The sequence below is a fragment of the Octodon degus genome, unplaced genomic scaffold (assembly GCF_000260255.1).
Source record: "Octodon degus isolate 3935 unplaced genomic scaffold, OctDeg1.0 scaffold00045, whole genome shotgun sequence".
Classification (NCBI taxonomy): domain Eukaryota; kingdom Metazoa; phylum Chordata; class Mammalia; order Rodentia; family Octodontidae; genus Octodon; species Octodon degus.
Genome location: NW_004524621.1, coordinates 125,664 through 143,703, shown reverse-complemented (window position 1 = coordinate 143,703; position 18,040 = coordinate 125,664). Strand labels below are relative to the sequence as shown.

The 18,040-nt window shown below is 39.3% G+C and overlaps 2 protein-coding genes across 4 annotated transcripts in view; one reads left to right on the top strand and one right to left on the bottom strand.

The window, feature by feature from the left end:
• The window catches only part of Ttc3 (tetratricopeptide repeat domain 3), a 165,682-nt gene that overhangs the window by 45,601 nt on the left and 102,041 nt on the right, over positions 1–18,040 (bottom strand). For all 3 annotated transcript variants that reach the window (XM_023715931.1, XM_023715932.1, XM_023715933.1), the window contains 9 exons: positions 17,954–18,032; positions 14,912–15,046; positions 14,284–14,364; positions 7,994–8,106; positions 7,067–7,187; positions 5,266–5,388; positions 4,600–4,701; positions 780–872; positions 97–161 (listed from right to left, as the gene is read on the bottom strand). In XM_023715931.1, coding sequence (XP_023571699.1) covers positions 97–161; positions 780–872; positions 4,600–4,701; positions 5,266–5,388; positions 7,067–7,187; positions 7,994–8,106; positions 14,284–14,364; positions 14,912–15,046; positions 17,954–18,032 — 912 coding nt within the window. The remainder of the gene's footprint in view (positions 1–96; positions 162–779; positions 873–4,599; positions 4,702–5,265; positions 5,389–7,066; positions 7,188–7,993; positions 8,107–14,283; positions 14,365–14,911; positions 15,047–17,953; positions 18,033–18,040) is intronic.
• LOC105742251 (zinc finger protein 239-like) lies at positions 11,180–13,256 on the top strand. Its single transcript, XM_012514869.2, has one exon. The coding sequence runs from the start codon at positions 11,747–11,749 to the stop codon at positions 12,923–12,925; it is 1,179 nt and encodes a 392-aa protein (XP_012370323.1). The 5' UTR covers positions 11,180–11,746; the 3' UTR covers positions 12,926–13,256.

Below are 18,040 nucleotides of genomic sequence, written 5' to 3'. Positions count from 1 at the left end.
AAGCCAATTTTAAAAACAGCATAATTTAGAAATCTGCATTTAACAGAACTATAACGTAAGAGACATCACAAAACCACTGATTGTTAAAAATCTTACCTAGAACATTTCTGTTTCAGAATAGGTCTTGGAGGAACCTTTTCTTTAATGACCTTGTGTTCAAACTTTAAATAAAACAAAGACATCCAAAATTTGTCTCATACTCCCATGACATAAAGCACAAAACCACAAGTAACAAGTATTTCAGAAGCACACACAGGCAAAGCTCAATTTGATAGAGAACAGTGATGATGTTTTGAACCAGACAAAAGCTCAGAAAGCTTTAGCACAACAATTTACTGAGAAGAGCGACAAGAGAGTAGACACACTTTAGGAAGAAGTTTTTAAAAAGTATGAGTAAGCAGAAGACCCAATAAGCTGTGCACACGGTTACCAGGACCCTTCCGCCTCACCCGGCACGCTCCCTCGGCAGGTCCCCCTCTCCTCCCACCAGTTCCCTGAAGCTTGTAGAGGATTAAGACAACAAAGTGATCAAAATGAGTAAAATCAGTAAAACGAGTATGTTAAAAAGAAAAAAAAAAAGCTTCTTTTATCTATTTGGGAATAAAAGAATGTGGCAATGCACACCCTAATATTTCCTGTAGTTTCTTAAATGGTGTAATTCACTTTTTCCTGAAAAAGGCAAGATTCAAATAATACATCTTCCACAAACTTGTCATGTTTAGAAAGCATAAGCATTCTGGTTATCAGTTTAATTAAATTTCTGTTTCTGAGATACTTACTTCGCATTTAACACGACCACCACGGCTAAAGATGATAATCTTAGAAATGATACCTTCACAGTCAGGGGTAAGACAAACTCCTTGCAGGAAATCCTATTTGATTTTAGAAAAGAAGAATGTTACATCTATGTGGCACAAGTCCACACATTTTAGCTACCCAAGAACAGTCAAAATATGTTGTGAAAGCCCTTCAGGGAAGCACTGGACATCCCCGAGCACTGCTGTATGACTGTCAGGCGTCTCTGTAGGAAGAATGTATCACAGAGAATGGGGCCGGCCATGCTCTGGTCAATGCAAGCGGCTGTGACGCAGACCAGCGGTGGTGAACCTATGGTACACATGCTGCAGCAGGCTGTTCGTTGCCACTGAAAGCTCTAAAAGGTTCACCATCACTGACATAGAACATATCTAAGCAAAAGCATCAAGATACACTACATGGAATGCCCACTACTTTTTTTCTGACACAGGAACATGTTCTAGAAAAAGGCCTTTCTTTAACATGAATTTAGAAACAAAGGACAAAGCCAGTTAAGCATGAAGATGCTGTAACTCAACCCTGCTCAACAGATGCAAGACTTCAGAACAAGTAATGTAACCAAGAAACAAACACTCCATGTTAAGCCATAAGATACTGGGTTGAAATTACAGTGTATTTTAGTGAATGTTAATTCACAGAAGGTATTCAGAACCATGGGAATGGCTAAGATTATGCAGTGAGTCTATAGCTAGGGAAACTCGCGTTTGTTTCTTTTAAACTTATTAAGTGCTACTGCTAAGAGGTTCCTAATACCATCATTTTCTTTTTTCCCCCAAAACCACTAAGTCTACACATGGCCATGCAGTGTAGGAAACAGTTGACTTTTCATTCATTCATTCATTCATTCATTCATTCATTCATTCATTCATTCGCTATCTCTTCAGTCCAACAGTTGCCTTTTTAAAAAGCCCACAGTTTAAATACTTTTTAAAAATACTTTTTTCCCCAAAAAATAAATTTTATAAATGCAAGTATGACATAAAATTGTTTATTCTTTTGAAATATTCTTCTAGCTAATAGCTTAGTAATCATTATCTTGATACCAAGTACCCTACCATCCCACACATGAGAAAAGACAGTCAAAAATTTCAGTTGAAGGGCTGGCCAGATAGTTCAGCAGATTAAAACACCTGCCTAGGCAGATGCAGGGACCAGGGTTCGATCCCCGGAGTACCATACTGGCCCTGGCCCTGGGGCAAATTGAGATGATGACTGAGACTGGGTGTGGTGGTACACGCCTGTAATCCCACTGCTTGAGAGGCTGAAAACAGAAGGATCACTGAGTCTGATCTGTGTAGTGAGACCCTGTAGGCCCTGTACTAATACATCCCCCCAAAAAAATAAAAACCAAAACAACTTAAGTTGATTTCTTTTTTTTCTTTTTTTTTTTTTTGTGGAACCGGGGATTAAACTCAGACCCTTGTGCTTGCCAAGGAAGCACTTATTCCACTGAGCCATCTCTCTGGCCCCTTATTAGGTTGATCTCTTTACACAAGTTACCTAATCAAATTTTGGTAGTAAATAAAAATTCTGAAGGCTAGCAATACAGCTCAGCAGACTAAGCGCTTGCTTAGGCAACAGCAGGGGCCAGGTTTCAATCCCTGGCACCACATGCCACAGCAACCCCACCCCCAGGCATGCTGAGCCAGCAATGAAGTCTGGGTGTGGTGGCGCACACCTGTAATAGGAGCACTAGGGAGGGAGAAATCAGAAGTATCAGTACGAGTCTGAGATGCATAGTGAGACCCTGCACACTCAGCCCCAAAAAGAAAACTTAAAAAAAAGAAAATAAAAATTTTGAAACCTTAATTTTTTTAGTATCTGAAGGATAAAATGGTTACTACCTAATTTAAAACCTGTATTTTAAAAATCAAACATTTTGATCATAACATTTAAAATACAAAAGTTAAAAAAATAAAATACAAAAGTTAGTTTATTAAAAGGCTCTATAATTATGATCTTTATAGTTTCATGAAATTAAAAAAACTCATTTTCCACATTATTACTAAAATTATAAAAAAAACCAAAAAAACAACAAAAAAATAAAATTATAACTTATTTTTCCCTACAGCCTCTCCAGCATTTGTTATTAGTTGATTTCTTTATGATAGCCACTGTTTCTGGGCTGAGGTAGAATCTCAGCACTGTTTTAATTTACATTTCTCAAAAGACCTATGCTGTTGAACATTTTTTCATGTATTTATTTGCCATTTGTATTTCTCCCTCTGACAAGTGTGTATTGATCTCATTTTTGAATTGGGTCTTTGAACTGGGGGGGGGCTGATTTTTAAAAAATTCTTTATATATTCTAGACAGAAGTCCTTTGTCTGAGTGACTGTTGGTTAAGATTTTTTTCCAATATGTTGGCTTTCTTTCTACTCTGTTGGTGATTTCTTTTCTTTTCTTTTTTTTTTTTTTATCCTTAACTTTTTATTTACTTGGTACAGGGTCTCACTACACAGCTTGGACTCATAATGATCCTCCTACCTCAGCCTCCCCAGCACTGGGATTGCCAATGCCACCAGGCCTGGTTTTGAGGCCAGCACAGCAAGTGGTACATGGAATTGAACCTGGGTGGGTGCTTAGGCTGACCTGAGTCCTTGCGCTAGCCAGGCAGGCGCTTAGGCTGATCTGGGTCTTGCACTTGCCAGGCAGGTGCTTAGGCTGAACTATCTCCTCAGGCCTGGTGATTGCTTTTGATGTGCAAAAACTTTTCAGTAAGACGAGATCCCCAGTTGTTGATTCTCTGAATTATTTTCCATGCAGTCTGGTTTTTGTTCATGAACTCTCTGTCTATCTCTGTGCCTTCAAGATTTCTACCTATTTTCTCTTCCCATTGTTGGTGGGAGTGTAGACTGGTACAACTTCTGTGGAAATCAGCGAGGAGATTCTTCAAAAAACTCATATTAGAAATCCCATTCACATAGCTATTCCCCTTCTGGGTAATTTTCCAAAAGAACTGCAAACATCATACCACAGTGACATGTGCGCCCATGTTTATGCAGTGCAATTTGTCATAGATCAATCTTGGAAACAACACAAATGCTCAACAGCTGAGGAATGGATAAAAAAGATGCGGTATTTTTATACAATGGAGTAACACCTAGTAATAAAGAAAGATAAACTTGAGGCTTTTATCAGTAAATGGATGCAAATAGAGGCTGCACTCATAAGTGAAATAAATCAGACCCACATGTGTAAAACTCGTATTATCTCCCTAGTGTAAGAACCAGAAAGAGTAAATAAAACCTAAAAAGTACAATTGATATAGTAAAAGGGAAAGAAACTGCTCAATAGGAATGAACAATTGGAATGAAGAAAAGGAGAAAAGAAAGAAAAAAAGGAAAGGGAAAAAAACAACATATGTATATACACAGGATAGCCTAGATGACTGTACTACTAATTTCTATTGGTTTTTTGAAGGCAGCAGTTAATAAACAGTTAAAAGTTTTATTTTGACCAATTTTACATGCTTTATCTGGTAATCTGAGCAATTACAATGAAGACAACAATGTGCAATATGACAACCATTGTTAAATACCTACCATCATGTTTGTTTGGCTTTTTCTTTTTGTTTTTGAAATTGTGTATCATTTATAATTTTTTATCTATTACTTTTCTATTTTCTTTAAAATAAAAAAAAAATTAAATTCTAAGCACACTTAGAATGCTCAAGAAGTAACTTACATTCACATAAGACTTTTTCTAAGCACTTTTTACCAGGAAAATAAATCAGCATACAGTATGTGTACCAATAAGTCCAGACAGTCTTACATGCTTTACCTTGTCAATTTTATCATTGAAGGTTGTTGCTTTTAACTTCTTCCAGCAGTTGATATGAAATTCAATTTTACAGTACTGGCAGCAGCTGATTCGTATAAAACCCTGGGGTTTCAAGAAATTTTAATTCACATTTTAAAGGTGTCTATACACATTTACTTATGTGCTCACCACACAAATATTAACACAAAGACAGCCTGGGATGTAACTACATATTCTACCTCCCTGTAGAGTGATAACATTTCTGTACCCCCAAATGCCTACTTGACTGACATCTTCACTTGCACAGCTGATAATCTCATGATCCTGTATAACAAATATGTAATAAACATTATGCCATCTGATATACTACCAAGAGATGAGGGACAGTGGATTGCTAACTTCTTGAATAAACCAATACTATAATTACTCAATGAAGTGGCAGACTTCGTTCGAAGTTATCTTTATGAGCTAACACATAAAGATTTAGATTCTTGGATTCAAATTTTACAAGATATTAGAATTGTAAAAGATCATGATTTTGTTTCCTATGTTCCTAAGGAGGAAGTAGTTATGTGCAACAGTAGCCAGCAGAGGGAAAGAAGTAGTTACCCTGGCTTTGCAGGTCAGCACACCCACACAGTGCTTTTTTAAGGCCCTGGTTTGCAAGTTCATGCCCCACTTATTTACCTTGAAGTCAGGATCGGTCACATATATTTGGATTTTGGAAAGCCCAAGGCACTTCTGGTAAGAGCAAATGGCATCTGGCACTGGAGGGAACTTGCATTCTTCAACAAATTTCTCTAAGATCATCTAAAACATAAGAATCAAAATGATACCAAGTTGGCAATAAAAATATGTGATTCTAAGAGCTTCTTGCCATCAAAATATTTTTAAAAACATTAAATTTTTTTTAGCCAGTTACCAATGTACATGATTTCTAAAGTTTTTATTTTAGAGAGGAGGTGGATACAGAGGTGCACTGCGAAAAGACTGAACAAGATTTTGTATATATAGTTTCAGAAAATCAAGATTTTGTTGTTATGATCATTAAACTTAATTTTATAATTTATAGCTCTTATAAATCTCCTTTATTTGCAGTAAGCAAATAATGCTGAATAATTCTTAGGATAACCCTGAGGGTTTTGCTATGCCCTTTTTGTTTCTTTTTTAAAAATTTATTTATTTCTTTATTTATTCTCTTTATTTCTTTTGTTTGTTTTTGTTTTCTTGAGACAAGGTGTCACTATGTAGCCCACCTGGCCTCCTGGGATCCTCCTGCCTCAGCCTCCCCAGTGCTGGGATTATAGGCATGCACACCCAGCTAGAGATGCTACTTTCTGTTTGTCTCTACAGGTTTGTCTACTGGAGATTTCCTATACATGGAATCATATGACATGTGGCCTTTGTGTCAGACTTACTACACTCAGTAGACTATTTTCGAGGTTCATCCATGTGTGGCACGTCTCAGTTCTTTTACTTTACATTTATCATTTGATGCTCATGTGGGCTGTTCTCTCTTTTAGGCTATTATGAACTGCACTGCTATAAACACTAACGTGCAAGTTTCTGTGAAAACATGTTTTCTTCTCTTTGTATGTACTGAGGAGCAGAACTTCTGGGTCATATGGTATCTCGGTTTGGCTGAGGAAAAATGCTGCAATACTACTTTTCCGAAGGGAAGTTATAACCAGCAGTGTGTGGATGTTCTCATTTTCCCCACCCTCATCAGCGCTGCTATCTAGCCACAGCCTGGAGGGTACGGAGTGGGGTCTCACGGTGGCTCTTACTTGCATTTCCCTGCTGCTGCTGCACAACACGGTACGACCTCTGTATTTGCTTTGCAGACATGGCTCTAATTCTTGCATACTTTTAACTAAGCCATTTATCATTTTACTACTAAGTTAGATAAATAAACCTCTGTGATTTTAAAAGCTTCAGCCAAAAAAGCAAGTATTGAGTACATGCAAGAGTATACCAGGAGTGAAAGTAAAGGCCTAACTTAATCCATTCACATCTAAGTTAGCCTTTCCAGATCTAGTAAAGAATCCTCACTGGTCTGAAGATGACACTGAATTCAATTTTCCAAGTCTTTCAGTACCATCTCAGTCGGGACAGTGACTGAATGAAACAATGATGCTGTGCCTTTCTGTAAATAAAACTAATACAGCCAGAATGTCTGGACTCCAATTCCAGCTCTATCATATTCTTGCTGCTTAACCTTGAGGTCATCTTTCAACTGTGCCATGGGAATGGTTACAGTACCTGACTTACAGGACTGCTATAAGGAAGGTGTAATAGATGGAGGGTACGTGACTGGGAACAGGAAACACACAAAACACGTCAGTGATTGTGACTAGCTTTTGAAGGAGAAATGAGTGTCAGGGCGGTGTGCACCAGTGCTGCTACCTGTGTTTTCCAGTAACTGAGCCAGTCAATGCTGATGGGCTTCTACAGCTAGCAAGAAATACTTGAAGAAATAAGCAGTTACCTTTATTCTATTTGGCTGAGACTCTTCAATAACCGCATTAGTTGTGGGCCAACTTAACACCCCAGGGAGACGATAGATCAGGTCTTTTGCTTTCTCAAAGTGAGTGAGAGCTTCTTGATATCTATTAGGGAGAAACAAGAGACCGGAGATGTGATGTGATTTTTTTTTCAGCACAATGCAGGTTACTAGACCTCAGCTTATAGGAAAAGCACACTGGACAAATTACTAAATAAAGTATTCACTACAACTTACATTTTCTTTAAAAAATTATGACATTATAGCTATTTGTAATTAGAGTAAACACAACTCTGCCCTGGACTTTGGCTTGATCACAGCAAGGTACATACTTATTCTAAAGCTGCACCTATTCTACTCAACAAAACAATGTTAAAGTCCTAAGCCACTTGACTAATCAAGCCTTCATTCTTTTTTTTTTTTTTTTGAGACAATAAAAATTTATGCTTTCTCCAATCTTGAAATAATTTACCAATTTAAAAACATGTTTTTGCCTATAGGAATACAGTCATGTGAAGAAAAACTAAAACCACTATAAACCCTAATGAAGTTATGAGTAGCAGCACTTTGAGCCAGAAACGGCACATTACAAAGCCAAAAGGAGCATATTAGACTTTTAACACTCACCATGTTATTTGGAAATTAGAATGAAATGCCCTTAACAGGGTAAAGACTCCAGTTTATCACAATATCTATAATTTTATATATTATATTACTTTCCCAGGCCGGCACAACTCTGCAATAATTGCATTAGTTGTGGGTCAACTTATACCCCAGGGAGACACTAGTGCCTCTGAGTAAATCACTATTAGAATAGTATGCTACACATTAAGATAACAAAATAAACCCAGAAAAAGGATTATCAACTTCGAGTGAGATATCAATTTGGAGTTTAGTGTCATTTCTACTAACCTGTTTTTCTTCAAATATACTTTTCCAATTCCACAGTAAGCCAAAGAGTCAAGTCCCTCGTTGGGATAGAATTGAAGAATCCTTTTAAACTGGTTTTCAGCTTCATATAATTCCTTCAATAGTGGGGAGAATAACCATTACTTACTCTAAAAAATGCTAGAACAACTTTATATGAAAGTTGATTTTTTTTTTTTTAGTAAATTCCTATGGAAAATTATATCTTTAGTGTTTCTTGTTTGTCTATTTGCTTTGAGACAGGGTCACATTACATAGTTCCAGCTGACCTTGAACTCACTAGGTAGTCCTGGCTGGTCTTGAACTTGTGCTGATCCTCCTGCCTCTTTCTCCCAAGTGCTGGGATTAAAGGGGTGTTGACACCACACTGCATTTCATTTTTAAAGAAATAATGTAAATTATGTAAATTTCTCACCATGTGGTTACTCAGATGGTCATACGGAAACTCAGGGATATAACCAAATCAACCCTTCTGGAAATGTTTATCTTTTTATTTATTATGTATTTAGTATAGAGTCTACAGGGTCTCACTACCCAGATCAGACTTGTAGTGACCCTCTTGTTTTCAGCCTCCCAAGCACTGGGATTACAGGTGTGTGCCACCATGACCAGTCTCAGTCGCCATCTCAGCCTGCCCAGGGGGAAGGGCTGACATGGCACACTGAGGATTGAACCCTGGTCCCTGCACCTGCCTAAGCAGGTGCTTTAGTCCACTGAGCTATCTGGCCAGCCCTGAAAACATTTAACCAACCACTTGAGCCTTTACTAGTACATACTAGGGATGTTGTATGTGCTGGATAATATTAAAAGATGTGAAGTCATGGTCTTAAAAAAACAAAATAAAACTGATTTTGGTGCAACTAGACCATAACATATATCCGTGTCTATATAAGGGAAGACTAGCATGCCAACAATGTTGCCACAATGTTTCATAAAAGATAAACAAAGCTCTGTTTTAAAGAAACAGCTTTTTAGTAAAAACTTAGGAGAGCTGAGAGTACATTCTTTTTTTTCTTGGTATAAGGAATCATATTCAGGACCTTGCTTGCACTTGCCAGCTAAGGAGTACATTCTTTTAAGCATTCTCAAGAGTGGGAAGTCTTTTTTTGTTTTGTTTTTTCCATAATTTTATTGAGAAACAAATAGCAATGAGACAGCTTCAAAACAAATTGGTAGGACAGTTTCAATAATTCACACACTGCATACATTCTTCCTAGTGGTTACTTGCTGCACAAAATGCGGACATGAAATCCTATTTACAAACTCTATTAGAACAAATCCCTCTATTCATTAAGAGAATGTAACTATATATCTATCCTAACCATTTTGAATACAGATACAAAATGGACATTCATCTGTATCCCCTTTTCTTGTTTAGTTCCGTTATTTGAATATTATAGGAGTGTTAACTCAGGAAAATATTCTAAAAGAGTCCAGTAGTCCATAATGGTATTGGGTCTTCCACTCTACTGGCAATGTCAGAAATTGTTGACCTGAGTCCCCTACAGCTCAACATAACACCATGGCTTTACTTCTTATACTTCGTTTTTATACTTTTCTGCTGGATGGTTAAGACCAAGGTAAAGCAGGACCTATGCAACAAGAGTTGTAGCTTTTGAGTCTGATAAACTCAGTGAAATCCCCTCAGGATTTATCCTGAGATCCTGTACCTCAGATTGTAGATCCTTTGTCAGTGTCAGCCATGTGAATGAGTCACGGTCATTGCTTGGCCAATGTGCTCTCTCTGAAAGCCTGAGAGGATGTTTTCTCTCCATGTGACTCTCCTTAGGCCCACTCTACATCATCAATCACTTTCCTCTTTGGCCCCATATTCTTGATCAGAAAATTTGGGACACTACTGAGTTACATGACGTTACAGTACAAGTTCTCATATGTCCTGAGTCTTCACTGACCTTGAAAGGCTAGGGCCAAAATGTTGGCTTTCCTTGCAGCCCTCCTTTTTCTCTAATTTTGGTCTGCAAACGTAGGTTGTTAACCCTCCAGAAGAGAAGCTTATTGTTATTACCATACAACTTAATTTCTTCCTCTGAGAAGTGTGTGTTCATCCCAGATGCCCATTTCTGGACTGGGTCTTTAAATTTTGGAGCCATAGTGTTTTTTAGTTCTTTATAAATTCGAGACAGCAGACCTTTGTCTGAGTACTTGTCATGATTTTTTCCAAATTTGTGGGTAGTCTTTTCACTTTGTTGGTAATTTCTTTTGACGTGAAAAAACTTCTCAGTAAGAGCAGGTCCCAGTTGTTAATTCTTTTAACTGTTTCCCGTGCGATTTAATTTTTGTTCATGAACTCTTGGCCTACCCCTATGTCTTCAAGAGTTCCTCCTACTTTTTCTTCCAGGAGATTTAGTGAAGAGTGGGAAACCTCTATGCTTTGAAAAATTTTATTTCTGGAAAAAGATCCACAAGATACTTAGTTCTAAGAAACACTGATATTGTTGATGAAAATGGAAAAGTCATCTTAGAATGGAACTTTCACATAGTTCTGAGGACATTTCCAAAGAAGGCATTCCACAAATATCAAAACCAGGGCTATACTGGCACATAGGCACATAGGAACTACTCTGATGAAACTCCATTAAAAATGTGTAAGTTCTACCACACCTGTATATTTTTTGAAAATCAGTCTTAGGACAAGTAAGCTATTATCATGTATAGGTACAAATTCCCTATGATAATGTTCCCATTATGTGTATCTAAAATGTACCAGTAAAAATAATTTAAAACTCAGTCATTATTTTACAGTAAATCACAAATACAATGGACTATTTCATCAATTCTTTTTTAAAAAAATTTATTTAGTGTAGGATCTACAGGGTCTGGTCTACAGGGTCTCACTACACAGATCGGACTCCTAGTGATTCTCCTGTTTTCAGCCTCCTAAGCCCCAGGAGTACAGGAATGTGCCACCACGCCCTGGGGGCAGGGCCAGCACAGCAAGCCAGGGATCAAACTCCAGCCACTGCCCTCTGCCTAAGCAGGTGCTTTAGTCTGCTGAGCTATCTGGCTGGCCCTTTTTTATTTTATTTTATTTATATATTTTATCAAGTGTAATAAGACAAAAGGCAAGATTTATTATTTTGTCAAAGCAAATAGAATTATGCATTAATAGAACACATTTCATCCGTTATATCAAGAACAAGGAGAGGTGTGGGCCCAGGCAGGAGGGCTGCGCGCACTGAGAGGGGCGTTCGGGGCCTGGCCGGCCTGGGGGAGGAGGGCGGATGGGCGCACGTGCGTCCATGCTGCGTTCTCAGCCACTGAGCGGGACCGCGGTCACGGGCGAGACCCACGCGAGAATCTGCCTTTCCCTGAGCAGAGGACATGATCAGGTTCCAGGAACCAGTGACAATCAAAGATATGTCTGTGGACCATGTGGAGGAAGAGCAGGGCAGCCTAGGCCCTTCCCAGAGGAAGCAGGACCATGCTGTGACACTCTTGGCGGAGACTTGAAACAGAATCCTGTGGAGACTTTGGGACAAAGAGCTCTGGGACCTGTCATATACACAGGTTTCCTGCAGCTGATTTCAGGGGACATGGGGAGTTAGCAACTGGGAGTGGGAACTGTACTGTGACTCTTCAGGCAAAGAGCACAATCCCTGCAAGAAGTGAAGAGAAACATCTTGTCATATTCCACAAACAAGAACAGTGTGGTGATTCTTCAGTGACTTTTCAAACACTAAAAGTGAAAACGACCAGTCTTTGGCAGACCCAAGCTAGATGGCCACACAAGACTCCCCTAGGAAGCTGTGTAAGAATAAGCCCCAGGAACCTTGGGAGTGCAGAGGTGTCCCTGCACCTGAAGAGAGTACTGAGAGGCAGGTGGTGAAGGAGAAGAGGCCTCCCATGGCCCAGGGTTCTGAAAACCTGCAAGTTAAACTTCCATCCGACAGAACAGAGCCAGTGCTGCCACTGGGTGGTGAAGCCACTTTCGAAAGTAGCCCAGTGAAGGAATCTTCAGATCCCCTTGTCCACAATCAGAAAGACACTTCAAAATGCAAGTCAGGATTGGTCAGCTGCAGCCACCAGAGAGCTCACCCAGAGCAGAAGTCCTGTCACTGTGGTGACTGTGGGAAGTCGCTGCGCACCAGCCCAGATGCTGGTCCCTATGGGAAGCACCATTCTGCAGAAAAGCCGCACAAATGTGACCAGTGCAGAAAAGGCTTCAGTCAGAGGTCGGAGCTCCTGCTGCACCAGAGATGCCACATAGAAGAGAAGCTCTACATGTGTACACAGTGCGGCAAGGGCTTCACCAGGAGCTCCAGCCTGCTCGTCCATCAGGCCATCCACACTGACGAGAAGCCCTACAAGTGTGATAAATGCGGCAAGGGCTTCACCAGGAGCTCTAGCCTGCTTATCCACCATGCAGTCCATACTGGCGAAAAGCCATATAAGTGTGACAAGTGTGGCAAGGGCTTCAGCCAGAGCTCCAAGCTGCACATCCACCAGCGTGTGCACACAGGGGAGAAGCCCTATGAGTGCGGGGAGTGCGGCATGAGCTTCAGCCAGCGCTCCAACCTGCACATCCACCAGCGTGTGCACACTGGGGAGAGGCCCTACAAGTGCGGGGAATGCGGCAAGGGCTTCAGCCAGAGCTCCAACCTGCACATCCACCGGTGCATCCACACTGGTGAGAAGCCCTACCAGTGCTACGAGTGTGGCAAGGGTTTCAGCCAGAGCTCGGATCTCCGCATCCACTTCCGGGTACACACTGGGGAAAAGCCCTACCACTGTGGCAAGTGTGGCAAGGGCTTCAGCCAGAGCTCCAAGCTCCTCATCCACCAGCGCGTGCACACTGGGGAGAAGCCCTATGAGTGCAGCAAGTGCGGCAGGGGCTTCAGCCAGAGCTCCAACCTGCACATCCACCAGCGTGTGCACAGGAAGGACCCTGACTCGTGACACAATCTAGTGCTGTGAAGAATTCCTGTTTCTAGCATATCTCTTACCTTTCTGTTCTTCAAAGGAGAAAGATAAGAGTCAGTCAGACATGCCCTCACTGAAAAGTCATTTGTTCATTCAAAGCACCAAGCACTTAATTACGCTGCAGTTGGTGGGGTGTTCTGGTCCCTCACATGCTACAGTGAAACAGCTACATTTCAGTTCAGCCAGTGTCATTAGAAATACATATTCACCTAGCATTTTTAACTGCAAAACTTTATATTTTATTTGTCCAGGTAGAGCATGTTTTCCTTTGTTCACATTTTGTGCAAAATTGGAATACTTGTTTCTCTTCAAAAAAAAAAAGAACAAGGAAAATGAACCTCAGGAAATGTGGACTGCTAGGAGTGAGTAGAACATAAAAGACAACTCTTATCTTAACAATGTAGGAATTTAGGGTTAAGCTTCCTTTTAACCAGGGAAAGTGAGACCTCAAATTGTAGGAAAGGATGTTACACTACTTGAGGTCATTTTAGAGTACCTCAGCATTTACAGAACACACCACGCCACAGGAAGCAGAATTCATAAATAAAGCTGAACAATGCAGATTAGTAGGCATACCAGGAAAGGACAGACAGGAGGAGCTATGGAAGCTATGGGAGCTCACACTTACACCGAATGACATGCAGCTATGGGACGCCTGCACTGGAGAAATAATCAAATAGTCACATACACACAGCCTGGGACTAGGAGAAATTAATAGGATCATGGGATACAAAGGAAGGACCATTTTGTATCTGTATATGCAGAATAGTTAGTATAGATATACAGCTACTTTCGCTTAATTCAGTGAGAAGAAAGATTTGTACTACTAGTGTTTGGGCAGGATATTCTGTCTGCATCTTGTACTATGGATAACCACTAAGAAGATAACAATGTACAATGTATTAATTATTGAAACTGTCCTATTAATCAGTTTTGAAATTGCCTCATTGCTATTTGTTTCTCAATAAAATAAAAAAAGAAAAAAAAAAGAATTAACAGGATCACTTTTACTTTTGTTTTTCTAATAGAACTACATAAAATAAAGCGGAACTCGCCTGTCCAATCTTCCCAGGCCCATCTCCCTCTTCCACCACTAAGTGAAACCATTATCTTAATTTGATTAAGAATAATTCACACTTTTCAAAATTGTACAAGACTCATAGATATCTATAAATAGTACATATGATTGCTCTGTATAAACCTGCACATACAAGGTCATAAAGTTTGTGCTCTCCAACCTGTCCTTTTCCCTCAGTATTATGTTTCTAAAATTTACCAAGATTGTACCTACATGTCACATTTTAAGTGTGTACTAGCCCTAGTTCCACTCTTACCTCAGATCGTCCTATTCCGAGGAGAGACATAGCAAGTCCGTAGACTACTAATACATAGTTAATCATAGCCAGGTCCAGTTGCTGTCAAGAAAAATACTTGAGTCAAAAATGTGACTATGCAGAAAAAAGGATGATAACATTTCACTAATCAATATGATTGTGTTAAAGATCAAATAGGATTAGAAAAGATATTCTGCAAAGTTGAGCTGTTATATTGCTATCAAGTATTTGAAACAAAGAATCAATGTTTGAAAATGTCTTAAGGCATAATTCATAGTAGATCATAACAATTTTTAACTAAAGCCATACTCTTATGCATGTAAGAGAGCATTAGCTCATACTTTCTTGCCTGATTTAAAAAAATACAACTAAGGTAAGTCTAAATCCTTGCTTTAGTACTCTTAGTAAAAGGCCAGGAGGCTGTAAGGAACCCACATGGTGGTCACAGACTTGAGTGTAAACTTGGATTATATATTGAGTGCAATCACCTGCTTACCACAACGTGGAGACCCACCCGATCTCAGCAAGGTAGCACATGTATTCATAGCAATTAAGAGTCTGATTTGCTTCTGAGTTCATCTGAAGTGTACGAACATTGTTAAATTAAATTACGATCTGGCTATTTTACCTTTATTTTTTGGGGATCTAAGCCGTTAAGCAACTCTGAAAAGGATTGTGCGGCGCTGCGGCAACGGTGGTCCACCAAGGCAGTGTAACCATCTTGAATTAAGCTTCTCAGCATTTTCATAACATTAGCAAAATCCTGAAAAAAAGAATTCTACTTCAGTACTCCAAACCTATGCCTTTTAGTTTACAACTTAAGAGGCTAAGTTCACTATAATATTTTATAAGTTACAGTAAGTATTTAAATACCCTCACTATAGTTATATTCCTATATCAAAATGGACCTTAAAATGAAAATAAAAAGCTCTACTTTACTATCTTCACCTCAACACATCTGCCTCTGCCCAGGACAAGAAAAAGATTTCTTCATTTTACTCTATCTGGTGCTAAGCCTTGTTTGCTCTTTCAGACCAAAGAGACAGTGTTTTGAAGTTCTCAACAACATATATGGAGTGCACCAGCCATCACTTGAGTAATTATTTGGCTGCAACTAGAACAATGAGACATATAATAATATGCAGTGCAGGTATGAACGATTATTAAATTTTAACAATTGAAGGCCAGGGAGATGGCTCAGTGGAATAAGTGCTTCCCTGGCAAGCGCAAGAGCCTGAGTTCAATCCTCGGTTCTGCAAAAAAGTAAATAGATAAAATAAATTTCAACAATTGACTTCCTACCCTGAAACAAATCTTAATGAAAGGCAAGAAGTAGATATTCCAATCTTTTTTTTTTTAAATTTTATTTATTTGTGTGTGTGTGTGTGTGTGTGGCCAGCTCAGCCCACCAGGGGCTGGCATGTGGTGCTGGGGGACTGAACCGCGGTCCCTGTGCTTTGCTAAGCTTGTTCTAAGTAGGTGCTTTAGACCACTGAGCCATCTCACCAGCTCCCTGATATTCCAATCTTTATTCCTGCTTAGCATGTATTTAAATGTAGCCAGACAAAATTATTGGTAGAAACATCATTGGCTTAAATGCAAAAAGAAAAACAAGAAATTTTAAAAATATAGTCACTTGGAAGGCAAGAACACCCCAAGGTCAAGGCCAGCTTGGGCAACTCAGGAAGAACTTATCTTAAAATAAAAATTTAAAAAAGGCTTGGATGTAGCTCAGTGGTTTGATGCTTGCTTGGCATGCATGAGGCAAACCATAGTACTGCAAAAAAGAAAAGAAAAAACCCTAAATTATTCTAATTTACCCTTCAATAAAGTGAGACATGTTTTGTACATTGAATACATTTGTACACAAACATAATTTCAGTACAAATTGTAGTTCCATGGCGATCACGGAGTCCAGAGCTACATAACACTGGTGAAGCAAGCCTGCACACAGAGCTACAATCACCTTTTTCTTTGACACACAGGTGTGCACCATTCACTGAGACAGGAACTGCAAATCTGACTACGACATTCCTCACTGATCCTAACAATAAAGATCTAGAAAATGAAGTCAGTTGGTGACACAGTAACAAGAGCTTGTTACTAGTTTCTATCCATTCGCTCAGAGGTTTAAACTTCCCCAAAAAGATGCACACAGAAAAGAGCAGCTCTACACAAGCCTAGTATTTGCTACAGTATTTAAAACATATAACTACTATCCTATTTAAGCTATGAATTTGAGAATTTAGAAGATGATATGTTAACTCCACAAATGTTATTAGCCTTGTATGAACTGATTCAAGTTTAATCTCTTTCTCATGCTAGAGAACAGACCCACACAGCCTCGTGTTTCCACTGGCAGTGATTTCCCTCAATACAAGACTGATCAACCGTACTGGAGGCTGAATCGCAGCCCTGTAGCTGCCCTGTTTCCCATAAAAATGTGTAGAGTGAACAGATGGTGCTACAAAAACAACTATTAAAAATATTCAAACGATCTTTCATTTCCTCTGGGTATATTTATTTATTTTAATGTATTTAGTACAGGGTCTCACTACGGAGCTTGGATTCATAGTGATTCTCCTGTTTTCAGCCTCTCTAGCACTGTGATCACAGGAGTGTGCCACCACGCCAGGTTCTCAGTGGCCGGCTCAGTACGCCCAGGGGCAGGGCCAGTGTAGCATGTGGTGCCAGTGATTGAATCCTGGTCCCTGTGCTTGCCTAAGCAGGCGCTTAGTCCGCTGAGCTATTTCACTGACCCTGTCTTTTTTATTTTAAATCCTTCATGTTTGTTTGTTTGTTTATTTATTTTTAGGGAAGGGTGTACAGGGTGCTCAGGGTCTCGCTACTAGATTAGACTCACAGTGACTCTCCTGTTTGCAGCCTCCCAAGAGCTGGGATTACAGGTGCGCGCCACCACGCCCAGTCTCAGTTGCCATCTCAGCACACCCTGGCGGGCAGGGCTGGCATGGTAGGACTGGGGATCGAACCCCTGGCCCTTGCACCTGCTTGTAGGCACTTTAATCCACTGAGCTATTTGGCTGGCCCTTCTTCATGTATTTAGAGCCAGTAAAATCAATGTCAGAACATATAATTCAAATATATGCAACTATTACATATTCTAAAAATAGTTTTATGCCAATAATTACAGAAATTTGGTTCATTCATTTGTAAGATATATAGACCTAAAGTAACTTCATTTTTAAGTGACACATATATTTTAAAACAAGTCCTGTGTTTCCATGTTAATATACATTTTCATCATTAGATGTTTAAAATTTCATAGACAAATTATTTTATTTATATACATGTATCTGATTGGTAAATAAAAAAAATAAAAAGTTTGCTCTATAATGATTTTAGAGAAGATGTAATGAATCTGCACATTTAAATCTTTGAAAAAATATTTGAAATTAATATTATTGTTAAATCTCTGACAAACAATTCTATGGTACCTATCATTCATTTGTTAAACCTTCTGGCTAACCATTATGAAGTTAATATTTAAATTAATGATAGTTTGGGGTTTTTTTGGCGGTACCGGGGATTGAACTCAGGACTTTAAGCTTGCCAGGTGATAGTTTGGTTTCTTAAGCCATGACTAGAACTTTATGTAAAATACATCTTATTTTCTCAGCTTTTCCACTTGGCAAAGCTTTTTTTCTGTTACCTGCTGAGCAGCTCTGGAAGTTTTAGAAAACTCTCTCTCCAACAGCTTTTTCCAATCTATTGCCAACTCTGAATTAGAGCTAAAAAA